The sequence below is a fragment of the Doryrhamphus excisus genome, linkage group LG16, assembly GCF_037039965.1.
Source record: "Doryrhamphus excisus strain RoL-2023G ecotype Guam linkage group LG16, RoL_Dexc_Guam_v1.1, whole genome shotgun sequence".
In the NCBI taxonomy this organism is placed as follows: Eukaryota; Metazoa; Chordata; class Actinopteri; order Syngnathiformes; family Syngnathidae; genus Doryrhamphus; species Doryrhamphus excisus.
In genome coordinates this window covers 4,366,667-4,388,847 of record NC_136372.1, presented here as the reverse complement: position 1 = coordinate 4,388,847, position 22,181 = coordinate 4,366,667, and the positions used below count along the sequence as shown (strand labels likewise).

Below are 22,181 nucleotides of genomic sequence, written 5' to 3'. Positions count from 1 at the left end.
GCTAAGTTTTGATTGACACTGTCAGAAAAGCATTCACTCCATCCTATCGGAATACTTTGGATTTATTGTTTCAGGTTTAAATAACATACCCCCTTATCAATAGAGTTAAGGACATTTTCTCTCAAAGGATTGGAAAACTGGGATAAATCCCACTAGGTTGAGCAACTCGGCATATTGGAATAAATGACAAAATCCACTAGATGAGACCAAAACGAGGCTACAGTATACAGTATATCATTGAGCAGATTAGTTTCAGGTTTGCAAGGCCAATTTAGTGGCTGATTGATTGGTGCGGTCCATCAAGAGGCAGGAAGAAGGGAATCCCACTCTTCTCTTGACTGGACACCATCTGCATTAGCTTCATTTAATCCCCCCCTCTTTAAATAGCAACAAAGGATTAGGAAGGGATTTTCCAAGACACACAACCTTCGCAAGCTTCTTAATGTAAGAAGCGAAACATTTATTGTTCCATAATGTCGCACTAATTATCCTTTATCGCATGCACGGAAGTTGTATTGGTTCTTTGTTGAAATGAAGTTATATTTGAAAGTGATGGGAACTTAAGTTGACACTTTTTTTGGACAATGTGTACTTAATTAATTCATTCATTCATTTTCTACCGCTTTTTCCTCACGAGGGTCGCGGGGGTTGCTGGAGCCTATCCCAGCTGTCTTCGGGCGAGAGGCGGGGTACACCCTGGACTGCTCGCCAGCCAATCACAGGGCACATATAGACAAACAACCATTCACACTCACATTCATACCTATGGACAATTTAGAGTCGCCAATTAACCTAGCATGTTTTTGGAATGTGGGAGGAAACCGGAGTACCCGGAGAAAACCCACGCATGCACGGGGAGAACATGCAAACTCCACACAGAGATGGCCGAGGGTGGAATTGAACCCTGGTCTCCTAGCTGTGAGGTCTGCGCGCTAACCACTACACCACCGTGCCGCCACTACTTAATTAATTGTTCATGTAAAATGAAAATCTTTCTTTTTATTGCAGCATTTGTCATTTATAATTTCCTGAGTCTGTCCTTTGAGTACTTGGGAGGAGAGAGCGCAATTATGTCCGAGATCCGAGGGAAGCCAATACAGTGAGTTTTCCTTGAACTTTTCCTTTAACTTATGGAGCTTCTGCAATGAATTTGAACGGTTCTCCTGTAATCCTGTGCAGGTCAAGCTGCCTGTATGGAACCTGCTGTCTGGTCGGAATGAGCTACTCTATCGGATTCTTACGATTTTGTAAACAGGTGAGCTTTACCTGCAATGTAGACATAATCTAAATCTGTCGGAACAAAAACAACAATGCCGGGGCTTGTAGCACTGATTCTGTATATACGCTCCCCCCTCAAAGCGAGATTAAAAACGTTGCTTTATATATTTCATTATCACATACTACAGTATTAATTGGCCGTGTACCCTAGAAACAGCCCATGAATGATACGGGAAAAGGCCGAAATGATACTGTGTCAAAGCTCATGATTAAATAGTATGTGATAATAAGATCATCACATGGTTTGTCTGGTATCAGGCCCAGTATCATGCCCCCCCCCCATGTGATAACCTATAATTACAACATTATCAATTTTAGATGCTGAGCTTTGACTGTAACATCAACATGGAGTAGCTTTGCTCTTAATTAATACTCAGGAGAACATAACAAATCTGGCCTGTCGATTGTTGCCACCAGTCAACCAAGAACTGGAAAAAAAAACAAAAAAAAACAAGACCTTAGGTCAATTCAAGCAGGGAAATTGATCATGAAAAATTGATTTAGTCATTTTTTTAATGCAAAATGCCAGCAGGTTGCCAACACGCTTAGAAATCACTTGACTGTTTGATTCACTTCTTTGTAAAGTATACCGCCGACGAAAGACGCGTATGTAGTGAATAATTAAATGTTAAAGCCATTAAATAAAGCCGCTATGAAAGAATGCACCCACCCACCCCCCACCCCACCACCCGTTCGCCCTTTTTCTCTCTCAATTAATGTGAGCCAAGAGACACACAGTTGACTTTTGTACGTGCACTGTGTCCCCCTGAATGTCACGCTTGTCAGATGCTATCACGCTAGCTTGTTTTTCTTCAATGGCATCAAAGCAGGCAATAGCACAAGTCAAGACTCTATTATAGAATTGACATTTTTATGCCAGCGTCAGTGCCAGGCGGGCGGTCTGCTTTCCACGAGTGACCCTTGTATTTAAATTGTCTCCGGGGACTGTCAGGGAGGCAACATGTCCCAATTTATTGTACTCAATATGCAATTTGACTCTTCAATCTCCATTTTGTTGCTTTGTCCTGGTTTCACTTTCAATATCAGTCTGTGCAGTACAGATAAAATAATAAATATTGTCAGTTCCTCTAGTTTCAAAGGCTTAGAGGTTAAAGGTAATGAAATTGATTATTACATGGACGTTTCCCATTTTTGTTGTTTTTGTTTTCCTATTTTACAAATATTTCTTCTTGGAATTTATGCTGTGACTTTATTCCTATAATATTCTGACTTTGTTATTGTAATACTACAAATTTTCCCAAGTTTATTTTTCAAAAAAATACGACTTTATTCTTTTTTTGTTTTTGTAATATTACAACTTCAAATTTTTTTTAATTTTTATAAACTTTATGGTTCAAAAATGTTTCTTTCCTCAATGTATTATGGGTTTATGCTCATTAAAAGTTTTATAATAATAAAATAATTATTATAATAATAATTAAAAATAATAATATAATATAATAATAAATAACAATATTAATATTAACTAATATTAACTTTATTCTCACATTTCATAAAATAACTGGATCCCCCCTCACCTTTCTTGTTTAATTTTAATTTTAAATTGTGCAGGCCGCACTTTGGAGACATCTACTCTGGTAAAAAAAAAATGCAGCTTTTACGAGATGAGGATGCTGAGGTTCTCATCTCATTGGGAGTGACCAGGATGGATAGGATCGGGAACAAGTACATCACAGGGACATTACATGTTAGAGACCTTGGAGAACAAAGTCAGAGAGACCAGACTGAGATGATTGGGACATGTCCAGGGGGGAGATAGTGAAAATATTAATAATAATATTTATATAATTCGGTAGAAGGATGCTGCGTTTAGAGCTTCCAGGTCGGAGGCGTAGAGGAGCACCAAAGAGGAGGTTTATGGATGTAGTGAAGGAGGACATGAGTGTAGTTGGTGTGCAGAAGACAGGGTTGCATGGAGGAGATTGTTTTGTTGTACTTTTGTGTCTCTTGCGTAGCAAAATTGGATAATCAAAATATTAGAAACAACTCTCAGTATGATGCAGTGCAGTAAAACCTGGAAAGTAAACAATATCGTCCTTTTAATGGTAGAATTTATAATACAATTCTTGTATTGGAATTAGTTTCATTATACAGGTGTCCAGTAGCTATAATTGGGGACTACTTGTCTTTTTCTGACTAATGAGCTATATAAAGAAAAAAGTATTCATGTTTGTGCTCGTGTTTCACAGGCAACGCTTCAATTCTGCATCGTCAAGCCCATCATGGCCGCCATCACCATCATCCTGCAGGCCTACGGAAAATACCACGATGGGGATTTTAAGTGAGATTGCATTTTATTCATCATACAGTGCATACAAACACAATGATCTCATTCATCACTGTCATCATCCTCTGGTTCATATGAGGTTTTAGCGCATATGTGAGGAGAGTATACAGATGGAGATGCTTCATAATACCGCCGCATATCTCCTCTCCGGCTCTCAAGTCAAGTGCACAGCCCTGACAGTGTCTTCTTTTTTTGTATTCTCACTTTGGTCTGTATGAAAGTTTGGATGGTTTTTATCTTGCAAATGACTCAACAACACTTGAGGCGGATAAGCTTTGTATCGCTCGCCTTGAGAAACATAGAAGGACTCTACTTTCGTCTGACTTTGCTTCACTGTTTAGGCGAAGATTTCTTTCCTAAATAACCTGATGAGTCACAGACTGTTTACCGGGGCGCAGAAGTTTATTAGTTTATTCATTCAACCTCTTCAACCTGGAAAAGGCGGACTGACAATTAAAGAAACCACAAACGTTGATTTGATCAGATGCATGCAGGAATGAGAAGTATAAACAGATTCTTATTAGCTGCACCTGTCGTGTCTGGCTGCAATTAGCCAACAGTTTTTTGTTTTTTTTTGGCTAGTCCCAAAAATACAACAAAGCAAAACACGTAGCATTCATACTGGAGATACCAGCTTTTCACTGACTAACTGAATAACAACGATGACGGACGCACAGACCTATTAAACTCATTTCCAGGCCTTTGTATTGAGTTGTGGACTCCTATAGTGCAGTTACACACAATAACACGCACATTGGTAACTGTAACTAATAATGTTATAAAACATATTTAGAAGACAGTAAGAAGGTTTCATATGCCATAATTATGAAAAATAATAAATAATAAATAATAAATAATAAATAATAAATAATAAATAATAAATAATAAATAATAAATAATAAATAATAAATAATAAATAATAAATAATAAATAATAAATAATAGGCTGCACGGCGGTCGAGTGGTTAGCGCGCAGACCTCACAGCTAGGAGACCCGAGTTCAATCCCACCCTCGGCCATCTCTGTGTGGAGTTTGCATGTTCTCGACGTGCATGCGTGGGTTTTCTCCGGTTTCCTCCCACATTCCAAAAACATGCTAGGCTAATTAGCGACTCCAAATTGTCCATAGGTATGAATGTGAGTGTGAATGGTTGTTTGTCTATATGTGCCCTGTGATTGGCTGGCCACCAGTCCAGGGTGTACCTCGCCTCTCGCTTTGAAGACAGCTGGGATAGGCTCCAGCATGATCTGCGACCCTCGTGAGGATAAGCGGTAGAAAATTAATGAATGAAGTTTGGTGATGCGTTCAAGCACCACTGAACAAAGTGCGACATCCTAATATTTGGCCAAATGTTTTTTGGAGTAGGACCTAAAATCCAATATTTTAAAGCAAAAAGCAACCATTCTCACCTTGAAATGTTTATGCCACATACAATTTTGGATGAAATTCCGAATTGGACAACCATGGAATGTCCAAGGTTGAATAAATGACATTGGGTGTGACCACACGTGTTTTCTCCTCTTGTCTTGTGTGCAGCGTGAACGGAGGATACCTGTACATCACCATCATCTACAACTTCTCTGTCAGCCTGTCGCTCTACGCCCTCTTCCTCTTCTTCTTTGCCACCAGCGACCTCCTCAGGCCGTACGAGCCCGTGCTCAAATTCCTCACCATCAAGTCTGTCATCTTCTTATCCTTTTGGCAAGGTAAAGGGTCCTCTTTTTTTGAGGGGGCTTCTTATTTGGAAAGTCATTCTAGATAACCGATAATGTCTTTCAGGAATGGTTCTCGCCATCCTGGAGCGCTGCGGCGTCATTCCCAACGCTCTCTACATCGACGGGCAAGAGGTCGGCGCCGGCACCGTGGCAGCGGGCTGGCAGAACTTCATAATCTGCATCGAGATGTTCTTTGCTGCTATTGCCCTCCGATACGCCTTCACTTGCACGGTGTACCAGGAGAAGAAGAACGACGTGCCGGGTGAGATTAAACATGTTTGGAGTAGTCTGTGTGCAGCTTGAATCGCTAGTCTGGATGTACCCTCCATTGAAAATGACACAACGTTGTTGCTATTATTGTCTAAATTGTCCAAGTGAGTCCGCTTTGCAATGTCACACATGAACCATAGCTCCCCTAGCGCCGGCAGCACTCGTGTACAATTATTTTCCTACTCACATTTGTTGCCAGATATTTAGACAATGGCTGTGTGTTGTCCCTCGTCCCCTCGCAGAGAACATGCCGCCCATGCAGAGCATCTCCAGCGGTCTGAAGGAGACCATCAACCCAGGCGACATGGTCCAGGATGCCATCCACAACTTCTCCCCCGCCTACCAGCAATACACACAGCAATCCACACAGGAAGTGGTCCCGCCCTGCCCCAACGGGAAAGCCGGCCCCTTCGCCAGCAGATCCCGCAAGCCGGACAAAGTCATGCTGATCACTTCTGATGATGAATTGTAGGCTTTCAAATGCAGGTGCGTGTGTCCCCCCCAGCACCAACCCCCCCCCATAGAGAAAACAAAGTATGTCAAAGGGCACAAACACTGTTCACAGTATTGACGTAAAGCTGCTTCCTGGGTCTTAAGGAGCATATATTGATGCTGGTTTTTAACACCTCTAGCTCACTAACTCCAGATTTATCTGTCTTGGCCTTAAAATTACCTCGGTGGTATCTGACGAGCTGACAAGCCAACGACCAGGATGACGGTAATGGCTGGGAACGCCACCTGGTGGACCGCATCTGCCATTTTTCACACATTTTTCTCTGAAAACATGGACCGCTTCCAGGAAAAAGACACGTATTTTGGAGCAGGTACTTCAAACTGCAGAATCCTTTTCTATGTATTTAATGTCAACATCAAATCAGCCGTCTTTCTGACTGCTTGAATATTATGAATACTAGCATACTTGGTAAAGCCTTTTAGTATCAGAGGTCACTATTTATAATTTTGTTTTCATAATGTACAGAATTGATTTTAATATTAACAGAAATCAAAACAACTTTGGTAGTGACTTGCCACGTTTGTACATGGTTATTCAAATTAGGACCCGTTTGTGCCAATGATTGCTGTTTTGACGGTAGAGAAGAACAATAAACTAGCATGTAGGTCGTTTGAATTTGAATTCATGCAAAAATAAAAAAAAAAAAACACGTGTGCGTGTGTGACTGTTAAACGGAAGTGTGCATGGTTGTGTGGAACCTTTTCATTGAGGAGGAAGTAAAAAAAAAAAAAGACAGCAAAACCCATTGTCATGGAATAACTTAGCATAATTTGAAAATACGCAGCATAGATAACTACTGATTTATACACCTGGGATGCTCATGCAGGGGAGGGGCGGAAAGGAAGTGAAAGTCAAGAAAAATAATTTAGGCATTTTTAATACAGTTGAATGAAATAAATATTCATGAGCAGAGTAATGACATGTCGTAGCTCTTCAAAATGCATTTCATTCTATTGTGCATCCGACACCTTAAACACAAATATATGTGAGCTTGTCGGGCTGGTTTAGCTTTTGTGTGTTTTGGGCACATTTTCATTTAATAGGAAAAGAACAATCCATTGTCATCGTTATGGCTTATGTCAGTATGGACGTGAACAGAAGGACGGAGAGGATCAAGACATCCAACACAGGTAATATCTGTATTTTTGTATAACATTTAAAGGGCTGTTTTTTGTTCAAATGTTTACTATTAAGCTGAAATTGAACACTGAACTCAATTTGCCACTAGAGGTCACTGTTTCACTTGTGTTTACTTTATTTTTCACTGTCTTCCAGACAGGATGTCCTGTAGCAGCTATTGGAATTATTCTTTTCAGGTAAGGTTTCTTAGCTGTTTATAATCATTACCATCATCATTAGGAGGAATTAATAGTCCGCAATAACATAAGAGCTGTGCATGCTTTTTGTTTTTTGTTTTTTTTTTTTGCACTTTTGAACCAAAAAGTGAACCGTCAACAATGAATCTCAGTCGTGCTGACTAAAAAATAAAAACAAGTGTGCTGAGAGCAAACTATCCGTGGCCTATAAATACTCACAAAGTCATGAGAATAGTTTTTTTCTCATTGTAAATGTGGATACAACGTCAGCATCAATAACATAAAAGTTGCATAAACACACCACTCCCGAGATAGTAACATAAATATAGAAAAATATGTCATATATATATATATATTTATATAATGTATAATGCTTATAAAACCTATGGAAATAAGAACATACAAAATGAGAGTAAGGACACAGCAATGCCCCCGCTGGAAGGTCACAGCAGGTTATACAGCAGCAAAGCCCCCCCCAGTGTAGTTTTTTCTTTCTGGAGGGGGCAACAGTCATATCCTCTAGGCCAAGAGAAGATCCTGATAACGTTTTTTTTTTTGTCCTTTCTTAAGAATGGCTTGAGTTGTAAGAGCACGGGTGTTTACAGCATTGGGTTGCCATGACGCCAAAATTGATGTTTCTTTTCCTCCTCCTCCTCCTCCTCCTTCCACTTAGAGGTCAGCATCAGGAGTCCTCTTGCACAAGAGTGTGTCAAAAGCAAGGAAAAAAAAATCAAAATGAATGAAAAAGAAAAGTCACCGTGTGTGAGTCACCAGCAGCAGCAGCACATGGCCTGACCCTGCAGTAGGAATGACGTCTTTATTTTCTCTGGACGGAGGCGAGTTGACCACAGCTAAAAAGGGGTGAGCCCCAAGTCTCTAATAAGTTCAGGAAGCATTTCACTAAGTTATTTTATGTTCTTTTTAGCTTTATCCAAAAGGGATTACCTTTTGAATGACGAGAAAAACGCAATATTTTCAGAAAATGGCGTGCGAATGCAGAAAAATGTAAATGCCATTGGAAAAATAACTACATCACAGCATATCATAGCAATCCACACACACTATGCACATACAGTGTGTCCCGTATAGTGACTGTGGATGACAATTGGTGAGTACTTTGTCTAATGCTAGCACATTAGCTGTTTTTTAACCAGTAAATGCTAGCACTGACCGAAAATAAACATAACTCAGATAGTCCATACTTTTTAATTATTTTTACTTTGAGATTTAAATTTTATAACATTTTAATGGAGGAAATTTTGTCATTTTACAAAAATAAAATTGTAATTTCAATATTTACTTAATTTTTTTTTGAAAATATGTAGTAATACTACAAAATTTGGCCCAAAAGAGTCATAATGTTCTGCTTTTGAGAACAAAATAATAACTTGACATAAAAATAACTTTGGAATGACACTACAATAGATTTTTTTAATTGCTATAGTACAATAATAGTCGGAAATTCATTTAAAAAAAATATTTCCTGACAAGAATAACGCTGAAATTTGACAAAAAAAATGTGATTTTTTTTTTGGGTCAGTCATGCGACTATTTGATGAAAAAGTAGGAATTTGATTGATTACGTTATTTTAATTGTGCAAAAATAATGTCCTAATTTGAATTTACAATATTTTTGTAATGTTACAAAAAATAAAGAAAAATATGTTTGAAAATTTGTAATTTTAGGATATTAATTTGTATTTGTATGAGAGTAAAATCTTTTTTTTTTTCAGTGGCATTCACATGAACGCAATCCCATACAGGAAGTGCTGTTGTAAAAGGGCATACTAGCTTCCGGTAATTGATTAGCTTCTGATTCGTTTACTGTTTTATACTGCGACTTAGACAGTTCCCTCCTACAGTAAGTGCTCAAAGATGTGGTGTTGGAATATCTAGTCACTAAACTAACTCCAGCTAAACCTCCCTAAGAACCCAATCCACTGTTTGACAGGACGGACTCCATTGGAACGATTATCCTGTATTTCTAATCCAAGGATGCGTTAAGGCAACACAGTTTGAAGGCTCACAAAGGGACGAGGTGTGCTTGGAAATGATAAGAAGGTGGACTTTAAGTATACAAGCTGTGCCAGGTGAGTGCTGCGTTCTTCAGTTTGGTGTTCAGAGGGCAGATTGTAAAAAAAAAAAGGCCCTTTTACACAGTCGGGAATGTTGTGCTGTTGTGTAAACTGTGGGGTCAAGGCCCCAAAAGCGTCCCGGTACTGGATGGATGTCTTGTACGTGGGCGTGTTTGTCATATAAATGAACAAAAGCGAAAGTGGACCCACTTTGGTGGGTTTCTGTGTAAAAGGGGCGCCACAAAGAGGAGGTGTGTGAATGCAGCATAACATCACATGGAGATATCATCCCATCATCCTCCAGTCTCATGACTGAGCTTCCCCCCCAGTGCACAGGATGAGGGTTCAGGACAGCCCAGTCCAGTCAACACTAGGACGGAGCCGAGAAAGGGGCGTGGCCTGAGTTGTTGTGGTTGGCCGACTTGACGATAGTGATGACGCTAGTAGTGGCCACTTTACCCGGCGACAGGGGCCCGCGGGTCACAGTCCTGGCGAAGCACTGCAGCGCCTCGTACTTGGCCCGCAGGGCATCCAGCTCCAATCTCATGCTGGCGTTCTCCCGGGCCAGCTTGTCCACTTCCTGCTGCAGCTCCGTCTTCTGCCGCTCCAGCTCCTCCTTCTGGGTGACACGCTTGATGCGGCAGCTGGCGGCGTAGCCTCGGTTCTTGAGCGTCCTTCGCCGCTGCTTCAGCCGCACAACGTCCTCCTTGGTCAGCCCGCGAAGGTGCTGGTTCAGCTCCCGGACGGACATGGCCACCAGCTCATCGTCGCTGAGGGCCGGGGCATTCTCGCCCGCCTCCTTCTTGACCTGGAAGTAAACCGACTCAGTGTGGGTGCCTCTGAGAATGAGTCAAGATGGCGTCTCATGCTTACCTTTAAAGCTTTGGTCGTCTTGAAAGGAGTCGTCATTCCCTGCATGCAGACAACTGGACACACTCTCACAGGAGACACACTGGGGGGGGGGGGGGGGGGACAATAGCAGTACATGTTACAGTACTTGGACGAAAACAAGCCATAGTCAATTAGTTAAACTACAATTAATTGAATTCATTAATTTTCTACTGCTTATTGTCAGGGGGATGCTGGAGCCTATCCCAGCTGTCTTCTACACCCTGGACTGGTGGCCAGCCAATCACAGGGCACATATAGACAAACAACCATTCACACTCACATTCATACCTATGGACAATTTGGAGTCGCTAATTAACCTAGCATGTTTTTGGAATGTGGGAGGAAACCGGAATACCCGGAGAAAACCCACGCATGCACGGGGAGAACATGCAAACTCCACACAGAGATGGCCGAGGGTGGAATTGAACTCGGGTCTCCAATTTGTAAAGCCTGTGTGCTAACCACTCGTACACCGTGCAGCCCCTAAAAGGTTTTATTTCCTTTTATTTACAAATGTGGGTAATAAGAGTTTAAAAGTCAATATAGGGGTGTTATTTCATGTCTAGAGGGCTCTAATAATGCTTAAATATTCATTCATTTTCTACCGCTTATCCACACGAGGGTCGCGGGGCATGCTGGAGCCTATCCCAGCTGTCGTCGGGCGAGAGGCTGGGTACACCCTGGACTGGTGGCCAGCCAATCACAGGGCACATATAGACAAACAACCATTCACACTCACATTCATACCTATGGACAATTTGGAGTCGCCAATTAACCTAGCATGTTTTTGGAATGTGCGAGGAAACCGGAGTACCTGGAAAAAATGCAAACTCCACACAGAGATGGCCGAGGGTGGAATTGAACTCGGGTCTCCTAGCTGTGAAGCATGCGCGCTAACCACTCAGTTACCGTGCAGCTTGCAACAATATCAACATTTATTTTGCTATACACATAAATATGCATTCATGTTAAACAATAGAATTTTGACTAAGAAAAAATATTTTTTTATTTTCTTTTGTAAAAATGCCTCAGCTGTTTAAATTTAAGAAAATTATAGAACCATTAAAAAAAATATATTTTAAAAAAACTCTCGGCTTGCCATGTGTCAATGTGCCACTTCTCCCAGCAGAGGGCACTGTGGCTTTAATTGTACACACCCTCCACAAAGTAGCACCCAAGAACAAGAATCCCATCACTCAAACTTTCGACTCTTTTTAGAAAAGCCCTCCTGGTGACGGAGACGCTTCCCATGGCTAAAAAAAAAAAAAAAGAGAGAGAGAAAGAGGAGAGGCTCCATTTCGGGACCTTCACTTAGTGCTGTGTTCCATTCTCAGCGGCTGCCATGGCAACGCCCGTGCGAATGGGCGTGGGAGTGTGAGTCACATGGTCAGCGAATGGGTAAACAAGGCTCATTCATAACCGCAGAGGCAAGAGCTCATGCAGAGTACAAACAAGAGTAGCCTTCCTGCCTTTTTAGTTTTTTGTTGTTGTTTTTTTTTTTACAAGGCGAGGGTGTCCTCAGAGTCTGTACAGTATATTCCAACCTGCCATACGTTATTGTCACGTCAGCATATAACATTTACAGTTATGCTGAACTTTACCAGGGGCGGCGTGTGGAAAATTCCCGTCCGGGGAGCATGACGGAGAAATAGTTTCCCTTGTAGTCACTGATGTATTTTTACAGTCAGACAATGTACGCTATCAGCACCCTTGGATCCTCTTACGCTGGGCTTTCCTGAGCCGCTCCATGCCCTTATTTAACTCTGACGGATAAATTTAGGCCGCCGCGCTGACACCACTTTCTGCCAAGTTGACAATTTAAGTAAGCCATAAGTGATACTCCGGGAAGACGCAGAATATTCCCGGTAGTCGGGATTGTTTTCAAGAGCTCTTATTTGAAGATGCTGACTCATTCTGTTCATTTTTTTATTTGTTAAATCACCAGTTCCACAGGAAGTGCAGTGTCAAGGTTTACTGATGAACACTAAAAGGTGGCATTTTGTCAACCATGCACCCCTGCTGTGCTGCTTATTCTGGAGTATGAGAGCCACATTAAAAAATAATAACAATCAGAGATTTCAAGAATAAATACTACGTATGAGAAAAAAGGCAAAAATAATTCTTTCTTGTAAATTTTCACTTTTATATGCAGTCAATTTTGTCAATGTAGATTTTTACAGAAATGTATGACTTTGTTCTTGTAATATTACAGTTTTTTTTTCTCCTAGATTTAAAACTTTATTATCAAAATATGATATATTTCAATATTCCATCGTAACAGGCATTCTGACAACAAGCCGTGGTCGGGGCCACAAATGGTATAATATACGGTACAATTAACAAATTTTGTACAACTTCTTTTCTCCCACATTTATGACTTTATTCTTGCCACAAATGTTATATTATACAGTCATTTTCATTCAATTTAATTAAATTCACGGGAATAATATTGTAAATTGAAGAGAACAAAGTCATAAATTTACTGGGAGAAAATGACTAATTTAATTTAATTTAATTTAATTTAATTTAATTTAATTTAATTTAATTTAATTTAATTTAATTTAATTTAATTTAATTTAATTTAATTTAATTTAATTTAATTTAATTTAATTTAATTTAATGAAACTGTTTTCCTTAATGTGATCCGACCCAAATACTCCGTTATTGCCTGTGCTATTATTTTCCTTAAAACAAATACACCACATGGCTGTGCTGTCATTAAAACCCATAAATCAGATTGACTTGAAATTTCTCACACACATGCTACAAAACACCCACTGTCACTTTAGGGTGTTTAGTCGAATCACTCCCAAATTTGATACACACCTTTAGGGGACTAACAAGCACATGTGTGTAAAATTTGAGCAAGATTGTTAAACGGTTGAACGGTGTAACAGTGGTTAGCAGCGAGTTCGATTCCACCCTCAGCTATCTCTGTGTGGAGTTTGCATGTTCTCCCCATGCATTAGTGGGTTTTCTCCGGGTATTCCGGTTTCCTCCCGCATTCCAAAAACATGCTAGGCTAATTAGCGACTCCAAATTGTCCATAGGTATGAATGTGAGTGTGAATGGTTGTTTGTCTATATGTGCCCTGTGATTGGCTGGCCACCAGTTTCACCTGAAGACAGTTGGGATAGGCTCCAGCACCCCCGGCGACCCTTGTGAGGATAAGCGGTAGAAAATGAATTATGACCACCGGGGGCGCCACCAATGCTATAATATGCCGTACAGTTATGTGATCAACTTCTAACAACAAGGGACACGTTTCTAGACCTGGAAAGTAAAAAAAAAAAAATGTTGCACAAACAGATCAAGTCCTGTTTAGGGACATCTGCCCCCCCCACAACCCCGCCCACACTTGATGATTCTGCACAGCAAACAGCTGCAGAACCAAAATAAATACAAGAATATGTGGCATTCCTTGTGTGCAAGTCGGCCTAAAATGTCTCCTTTAAGAAGCATTGCGTCAGCGTGGGGGTCCCTGGGTATATTCCTTGCACACATTATGGAAAAAGTGGTACATGATGGCTGAGAGAGGGGGGGCGGCCCTCCTTTTCATGCAAGGGGGCCAAAGAGGCCGGCTTGTTTTCCTCAAATTCTTCAGGCGTGTGTTTTTTTTAAGGTTTTCCTCATCAAGACGCCGACGTTTCCTCCGTGATATAATACAGACGCTCAGACAAATGCTTTTTTTTTTTCTTTCTCGCAATCAAGAACAACAACTTGTGCAAAGCCGTTCTTTTCAAGACAGTACGCAAAAAGGGAGTCTGGGAAAATACCTCCAAAAAAACAAAGCCACAGATGGCGGTGCTCAGAAAAGAGAACAAAACCACATTCCTGAGTGAACACACATGTGTGCACAGCCTCTCATGCAAATGTTCACCATGTTCAATATGTCCCGCCATGCACTCGCACACAAGAAGAAGAAGGGGGGGTTGGGGGGGCGGAGACGCTCCCCACTTGTTAAACAACAGATGCAAAGTGTACAAAATGTCTGGAATTCCGAGTTGTCTCGCATCCTTTCACGTGCCCAAACAAATCAAATGGCGCCTGTGAGCACATGCGAGGAGTTCGGGTCCAACACATTACAACATTACAACACAATTTTGGAACTAAACGTCAGGTGGGGAAAGGTGCCTTGAAGGCAGCGTGCATCGAAAGATTGACACAGGTTTTGTTGATTTGGTTAACTTCTTTTTACACTTGTACGCCAGCTTAAAATATCAAAAAGTAAGATACCAGAAGCGGTTAACTTCTTATTACACTTATACATTAGCTCAAAAATATTAAAAAGTAAGACAACAGAAGTGGTTAACTTCTTTTTACACTTGCATGTCAGCTCAAAATATCCAAAAGTAGGATACCAGAAGCAGTTAACTTCTTTTTACACTTGTACATCAGCTCAAAAATATCTAAAAGTAAGATCCCGGAGGTGGTTAACTTCTTTTTACACTTGTACATCAGCTCAAAAATATCTAAAAGTAAGATCCCAGAAGAGGTTAACTTCTTTTTACACTTATATGTCAGCTCAAAATATCACAAAGTAAGACATCAGAAGTGGTTAACTTTTTTTTTACACTTGAACATCACCTCAAAAATATCTAAAAGTAAGATACCAGAGGCGGCTAACTTCTTTTTACACTTGAACATTAGCTCAAAATATCAAAAAGTAAGATCCCAGAAGAGGTTAACTTCTTTTTACACTTATGCGTCAGGTCAAAATATCCAAAAGTAATATACCAGAAGCGGTTAACTTCTTTTTACACTCATGTGTCAGCTAAAAATATCAAACAGTAAGATGCAAGAAGTGGTTAACTTCTTTTTACACTTGTGTGTCAGCTCAAAATATCCAAAAGTAAGATCCCAGAGGCGGTTAACTTCTTTTTACACTTGTGCATCAGGTCAAAACATCACAAAGTAAGACACCAGATGTGGTTAACTTCTTTTTACACTTGAACATCAGCTCAAAATATCCAAAAGTAAGATCCCAGAGGTGGTTAACTTCTTTTTACACTTGAATGTCAGCTCAAAATATCCAAAAGTAAGATACCAAAAGCGCTTAACTTCTTATTACACTTGTACGTCAGCTCAAAATATCAAAAAGTAAGATACCAGAAGTGGTTAACTTCTTTTTACACTTGTGTGTCAGGTCAATAAGTTAGATACTCAAGGCGCACCTGTGACACAAAAGTCAGATTTTGCCTTCATCGTGTATAGTTTTTATGCACTTTGAAATTATTGGCGCAGCGTGGCGCACCCGCACCTCTACCCTCCGACTGGCGCAAGTGGCAAAGAGGGAGGAGCAAAGGTGTTAAAGGGTGAAGTGTGCCTGCAACGCAGAGTATTTTTGTAGTTTACAACATTTATGCATGTTCAAATGCGACACAAACATTGCCAGCTAATGAGAGGTTGGTCGGTCACAGTTTGACTCTGGAACAGATTATTCCTATTTTCATATTGTCAGACAATCCACACAGATTGGCCAGCCTTCAACCTTAGATGTCCTACTGCTTTCTTATCCACCCTTTAAGCATCGAACCTCAGAAATCCCCTCATTTCCAAGCCAACGAACGTCATGATAATGACACAATGCTAGGAATGATCCACCACCACAAGATAAAAAGCAGAAAAGAGCAAATGACTCGGGTGAAATAAACACTGATTGATGTGGAGAGCAGAACAAGAGAATGTTCTGGTACGTTTTGGGTGGACGTGTTACTTTGAAAACAAACTCTTTCAAGACTATTTTTGGCCACCGACGGATGGTTTTTTACTGGACAAAAACAGGCTGGACGCGACTGAGCGTTGAAATAATACTCAAGTGAGGACTACAATTGAATATTTAAGCGTGGAGAGAATATTAGCGACAAACCCGAGAGGCGGTCCCAATGATCAGGAAGCCGTTACATTGGTCAAACCTGGTTTCAAGGTTATGAGGACTAAGCATCTCAGCCAGACAGAAGAGATGACCCATAAAAAACTGTGAATAGTGTTCCTTTTGTTCCAAGTCAAAAGTCTTGTAATGGTTGTATCTCTCTGTTGTTGATAAGAATATCCGGAGCGGAGTGGGAAAATATTCCCATCCTAACAATGTCCACAAAAACAAATACGATGTTTCAAAGCTGTGAGATATGGTAGATGGAACTGATGGAACACAAATGAAACTTGAAAACTGGACTTTGGACTATAACACTGGTTAACTAATTAATCGCAGACATTTTTGATTATTTTGATTTCTCAAGGCACACAGAATATTGTGTTCTAATATTGTGTGCTATATATACACATGGTATATACTAGGGGTGTGTATTGGCAAGAATCTGGCAATACGATACGTTATATCACGATACGAGGCTCACGATACGATATATCACGATACTGTGAACATGCCGATTTTTTATTTTTTTCTTGTAGTTAAAGATTATTTCCTGGAAAAACTGAATTTCGGGCGGCACGGTGGTCGAGTGGTTAGCGCGCAGGCCTCACAGCTAGGAGACCAGGGTTCAATTCCACCCTCGGCCATCTCTGTGTGGAGTTTGCATGTTCTTCCCATGCATTAGTGGGTATTCCGGTTTCCTCCCACATCCCCAAAACATGCTAGGTTAATTAGCGACTCCAAATTGTCTATAGGTATGAATGTGAGTGTGATTGGCTGTACCCCGCCTCTCGCCCTAAGACAGCTGGGATAGGCTCCAGCACCCCCTGCGACCCTCATGAGGATAAGCGGTACAAAATAAATGAATGAATACTCGGTAATAAGAGTGTAAAGGTGACTATAGGGGTGTTATTTCATGTCTACAGGTCTCTAATAATGCATAGAATGTCATATGATTAATGAATGAATAACAATATGTCTATATGTGCCCTGTGATTGGCTGGCGACCAGTCTAGGGTGTACACTGCCTCTCGCCCCAAGACAGCTGGGATAGGCTCCAGCACCCCCGGGACCCACGTGAGGAAAAAGCGGTAGAAAATGAATGAATGAATTGATAGGGCTGCACGCAGACGAGTGGTTAGCACGCAGGCCTCACATCTAGGAGACCCCAGTTCGATTCCACCCTCAGCTATCTCTGTGTGGAGTTTGCATGTTCTCCCCATGCATTAGTGGGTTTTCTCCGGGTATTCCGGTTTCCTCCCACATTCCAAAAACATGCTAGGTTAATTAGCGACTCCAAATTGTCCATAGGTATGAATGTGAGTGTGAATGGTTGTTTGTCTATATGTGCCCTGTGATTGGCTGGCCACCAGTCCAGGGTATACCCTGCCTCTCGCCCGAAGACAGCTGGGATAGGCTCCAGCAGGATAAGTGGTAGAAAATTAATGAATGAATACAGTATCGATTAGATTGCATGACATAACACGAGTTCTCGCCTGGCAGGGGATTTAAAATGGAAGTTTTTCTTCCTAACCTTTGGGTCAAATTTGGAATAGTATATGTGTTTGGTATTGGAAATGATCCACTGTCAGTAGATTGTGGCCAAAACAAGACTTTAGTCCTTAGTTTGACCACACAGCTATGATAAAACACTTGCAGCTTGTGTTCATTGATGCCACATGTTGATGTTTTTGCAGGCCTCTGGTCAAGTTCAAGGCTACACCAGGTAACCGCTCTGAAAATAAACACCACAGCAGACACCGGGCCTTGTTTATTCCTTTTTCTTTCTGTTTGCTAATTCAAAGTTCAGCCTCGCTATAGATAATCTTCTCACTCGTGTTGCTTTCCTTGCATTTTTTTTCTCCCCAGGACGTCTCTCATGGAGATCCCTCCGGTTCTACCCTGCACGTACTCCGCTCTTTCCCCCCAGCGCAGCACATTTGGTGGGATCCGATGTGAAGGAAACGGTACGCATAGCCGAGCGGTGAGTCACGCTGTTTACTGGTAAAAGCGACAAGCGGCAGGCAGGGAATCACACCCTCCCGAGCTGACGTTTCCTGGAAAATCCCGTTGTTTCACGAGGAGGAAGGAAAAGTACCCTTAGGAACAGTTGGCATGACCACTAGAGGTTTTTTGGTACGGAAAGGGAGGAGGACTCGGTGTAGTCCAAAGACAATTTCAAGAATGCAGAACGGCTGGAAAAAAAAAAAAGCCAACATGGAAACTGTGTGAGAATAATAATAATAATAGGACGCATTAGCTCATATTACCCATTCTCTAACACACAATAATACCCCATGTTGGTACTTGAACGCATCAAAACTGATTCGATCTGCGCCCAAAAACAACAAGCTAAGGCATTCTAGACATTTGCATGTTCTGCCAGCTTGCAGTCACTGTGGAATCAGGAAGTCGCGACAAAAATTTTGCATCTGCAAGCTGCCAGACAAGGAATTCCCAATAACATCCCACAAAATAAATAAACTGGGAGCGAGCCACGCCTCTTGAGCACAATGAGGCCCGGCCAGCAGGATGCACAACCTAATGAGAGCTTACCTTTACAAGGATAACAACATGTTTCTCATAGATTCCCGACTGATTTAGCAGTATGACTCTTTTAGAAATGTGTCACGACGGAAAAAAGTATCTGCATTCAGGACATTATATCGTCCAACACAACCACGGGGTCCAAAACTGCTAAAAAATATATAAATAAGTTACTATGGTACCCACTATATTGACAGTTACTATGGTACCCATTATGTCATTGTATGGTCATATCACCTCGTACTTCGGTACAAGGTGCATTATTAAAAAAAACAAAAAAAACCCTAGACTGTATTATGGAAAGCAGGAAGTGAACAAATGTAACAGTTACTGATTGTAAAAGTACCAGATGGAGGGGTAGGATTTAATAAGCTTTGCTTCTTCTTACTCCTTTTGGACATGTGGAACTGTGAACTGATTATGTGATGCATTCAAGAAAAATTATGCATGCGAGAAAAATTACATATTATATTATACATAATTAAAATATTTTCATAACTATACCCTACTTGTCTTTTCATTCATCAACGCTCATCATGCCACAGCTTTAATATTAATATTTATCCAATTAAAAAATAAATGATTCAGGGGAGGCTGCACTGTGGATGAGTGGTTAGCGCGCAGGAGACCCAAGTTCGATTCCACCCTCGGCCATCTCTATGTGGAGTTTGCATGTTCTCCGGTTGCGTGTACTCCGGTTTCCTCCCACATTCCAAAAACATGCTAAGCTAATTAGCGACTCCAAATTGTCCAAAGGTATGAATGTGAGTGTGAATGGTTGTTTGTCTCTATATGCTCTGTGATTGGCTGCCCACCAGTCCAGAGTGTACCCCACCTCTTGTCCAAAATAGGCTCCAGCACCTCCCACGACCCTCATGAGGACAAGTGGTAGAAAATAAATGAATGATTTGGAGCAACCACCAGATGGCAGTGTTGATGTGAGTACTCATATAAGGACCACTGTGATGTTTATATCTGCTAATGTTGGCCTAATTATGAATATTTTATATTGCATTTTATTCCTGGTGCTCGTCTGGAAATGTGTGTCACTTATAGATGGATAATATCATCAGGGAATGCTATTTTTTCTTTTTTTTTTTTTTTGTCTCCATCCCCTCAGGAAGCTTGTAGGTTCGTTAAACAGTGGCACTTTCATCGCCCATTTTAAGCCGAATGCCTGGACATAAACAGGTCGTGACCAGGTTATGAGTTTAGCCTAAGTTACCATGGTGACACAGCTGCTTTAAAAGAGAGCTACCGTCACTGAACAGGCAAGTGCGGCTTCCCACGTTTTGCAGAATACCCCCCTTTTTGACAACAAGCAACATAACATTCTTTTTGTGTATATTGTGCTTTATTTAACACCCATTATTGACACTAATTTGGGAGTGTGTCTGCAAAAAGTCAAAGAAAAAGCAAAAGTTGCTCCTTTGGGGAGGACATAAACACAATAAAAGGAACGCTAAATGCAAACATAATTCGCATCACACATGCATGGTTGCTTACTTTCTCAGCTAGCTTCCTGTACAAAGCCAAAGAAGAAGCAAAACATGCAGTGTTCATCTGATTGAGGTCATGTTGTGCAGGTTTTACGCAACTTCAGAGGCGTGTTGGTGGAATTCCGAAATTCTCAGCCACTTAAAGAACTTCAGTATGAATGCTTGTCTCAGCATTCACACAACACCGCAAACTACAACCACAGCGGCAACCATATTGTTCAGTAAGTACCTCTAATAAGATGTATTATCTTTATAAATGCAGGACCGGCTTTCTTGTTTTTTATGTATTTACGAGCTGTGTACATGATATTTAATCACAGACATGCAAAGCCGATCATCAAAACTAGATGTCCGCCACCCCTCCCTCCCTCCCAAGTGTGCACATAAGAGCAAACATCCCAGTGAGTCATCACATTGCTCACCGCAGCTATGTCACTTTCACAACACTCCACCACATGAACGCTCACGGCCTTCAGCGCTGCTCTTCATCCAGACGAAATAGTAAATAAACGCTCTCGATTGAAATATGGATCTTCTTCGCTTCATCACCATCACCCCATGCAAGTGGAAAAGTGACTCAGACTGCCACCCCAAAAAAAAGGTGTGGGGTTTAAAAAAAAAATGGAGCCACATGGTAACCTCATGACAGACAAGAGCACCCACTCCCACATTCTATGCACCCACCCGGAACCAAGATTGGAATTTTGTGACATTTAAAGTGCAAGATGGTGACTCAAACGTTCTCCTAGACATAAAACAACAGACATTGATGTCAAATGAAGAAGGGGACGATAAGACTTGTTCTTTTGCCCCCCCCCCCCCCCCCCCAGTAGTGTTTATAGATATATGTGCCCCCCCACAACCGCCCAACACACACACACACGCCCTCTCTGCGCCTGCCCCGGTGGTCTTGACTTCTCATGGCGCCCTTTGTCCTACATGTCGAAAATGCACACCACGTGTTGTTTCCAATGTCAAAGGGGCAGCCTGGAATTTTTGCATGAGAATGGCCTGTTTTTCCTTCTCGCACTGGGAACGGGAATGAAAACAGTTCAAGTGGTGTGAACATATTTCAACCGATTCATCTTTTCCATTACAATAGAACAGAATCAGGTCAAGGGAGCAGGGTGCAGAAGTACGTAAGTACTCTATTCAGCAGTGTACATAACCAAGTACATAAATAATACATGCATATGCCAATCGGGTCTGTGGTTTATTAAATAAAAAACTATACATGCAAATATGGAGCACTTATATACTCACTATAAGTGAGTCACTAGTTATATAGTAACAGTATTATAAATAAAGTACAACCTGCATAAATCAACTTTCCTACGTAGTAAAGCCACAACTCCCAAGTATTACTTATTTAAAAGGTAGATTAAATACTCATATTTTACAAAAAAAAACCACACACACACCAGTAGTTAATCTTTCACTACAAGTCAATTAAAATCAATTTGATTTCCTGGATAGTTTTTGTTTGGCCATCTTGTTTTTAATCCAACACGTGTCGACTTGTTTTTGTAAAAAATAAAAGAGAAAAGTCCGTTTTTTTTCGACAATCTGACCTGAAATGTATCGAAAGAAAGCAAACAAGAACTTAAAATTCAAATATATTCCTAATACACAAAATACAGTCTTACCTGCAATGGATGTGTGTACAACTCCGTAGATCGGAATGCGTGGAAAAACAAAAACAACAAGAAAAAAGGTGTCAAATATGTCCGGTTAGGTGGGACCCTAACCCCGAAAAAAAAGGGTAAGCCGGTTCAAGCTGCCTCGACCCCCGCTTAGTAGTCCGTCAGACAGGCGATCGAGCGAGAGAGCAAGCGAGCTACTAAATGAAGTCCAAAACAACAACAATATGTTACTAACATTCCACGCTCCAGCTTC

The 22,181-nt window shown here is 41.0% G+C and overlaps 2 protein-coding genes across 3 annotated transcripts in view; one reads left to right on the top strand and one right to left on the bottom strand.

Moving 5' to 3' along the window:
- tmem184a (transmembrane protein 184a) overlaps positions 1-8,548 on the top strand; it is a 14,901-nt gene extending 6,353 nt beyond the window's left edge. The window contains exons 4-10 of one of the 2 annotated variants that reach the window (XR_013629933.1): positions 1,009-1,099; positions 1,180-1,255; positions 3,489-3,580; positions 5,123-5,292; positions 5,366-5,563; positions 5,814-7,401; positions 8,075-8,548. Coding sequence is in view for 1 of the 2 variants with exons in the window: in XM_058049204.2 (XP_057905187.2) it covers positions 1,009-1,099; positions 1,180-1,255; positions 3,489-3,580; positions 5,123-5,292; positions 5,366-5,563; positions 5,814-6,043 (857 nt within the window). In the remaining variant the exon portion in view is untranslated. Of the gene's footprint in view, positions 1-1,008; positions 1,100-1,179; positions 1,256-3,488; positions 3,581-5,122; positions 5,293-5,365; positions 5,564-5,813; positions 7,474-8,074 lie in introns of those variants that run through there. The other variant, XM_058049204.2, reaches the window with a different exon arrangement.
- Positions 6,796-22,181, bottom strand: mafk (MAF bZIP transcription factor K). Its single transcript, XM_058049208.2, has 3 exons — positions 21,932-22,181; positions 10,350-10,428; positions 6,796-10,284 (listed from the first exon to the last, which is right to left on the bottom strand). The coding sequence occupies exons 2-3, from the start codon at positions 10,392-10,394 to the stop codon at positions 9,847-9,849; spliced, it is 483 nt and encodes a 160-aa protein (XP_057905191.1). The 5' UTR covers positions 10,395-10,428; positions 21,932-22,181; the 3' UTR covers positions 6,796-9,846.

What these genes read in the sequence shown, in the direction of transcription:
- mafk (XM_058049208.2), bottom strand. Translation starts at nt 10,394, where the DNA reads ATGCAGGGAATGACGACTCCTTTCAAGACGACCAAAGCTTTAAAG. An exon ending in AGACGACCAAAGCTTTAAAG is followed by an intron (nt 10,285 to 10,349) that starts GTAAGCATGAGA and finishes GTTTACTTCCAG; the next exon opens with GTCAAGAAGGAGGCGGGCGA.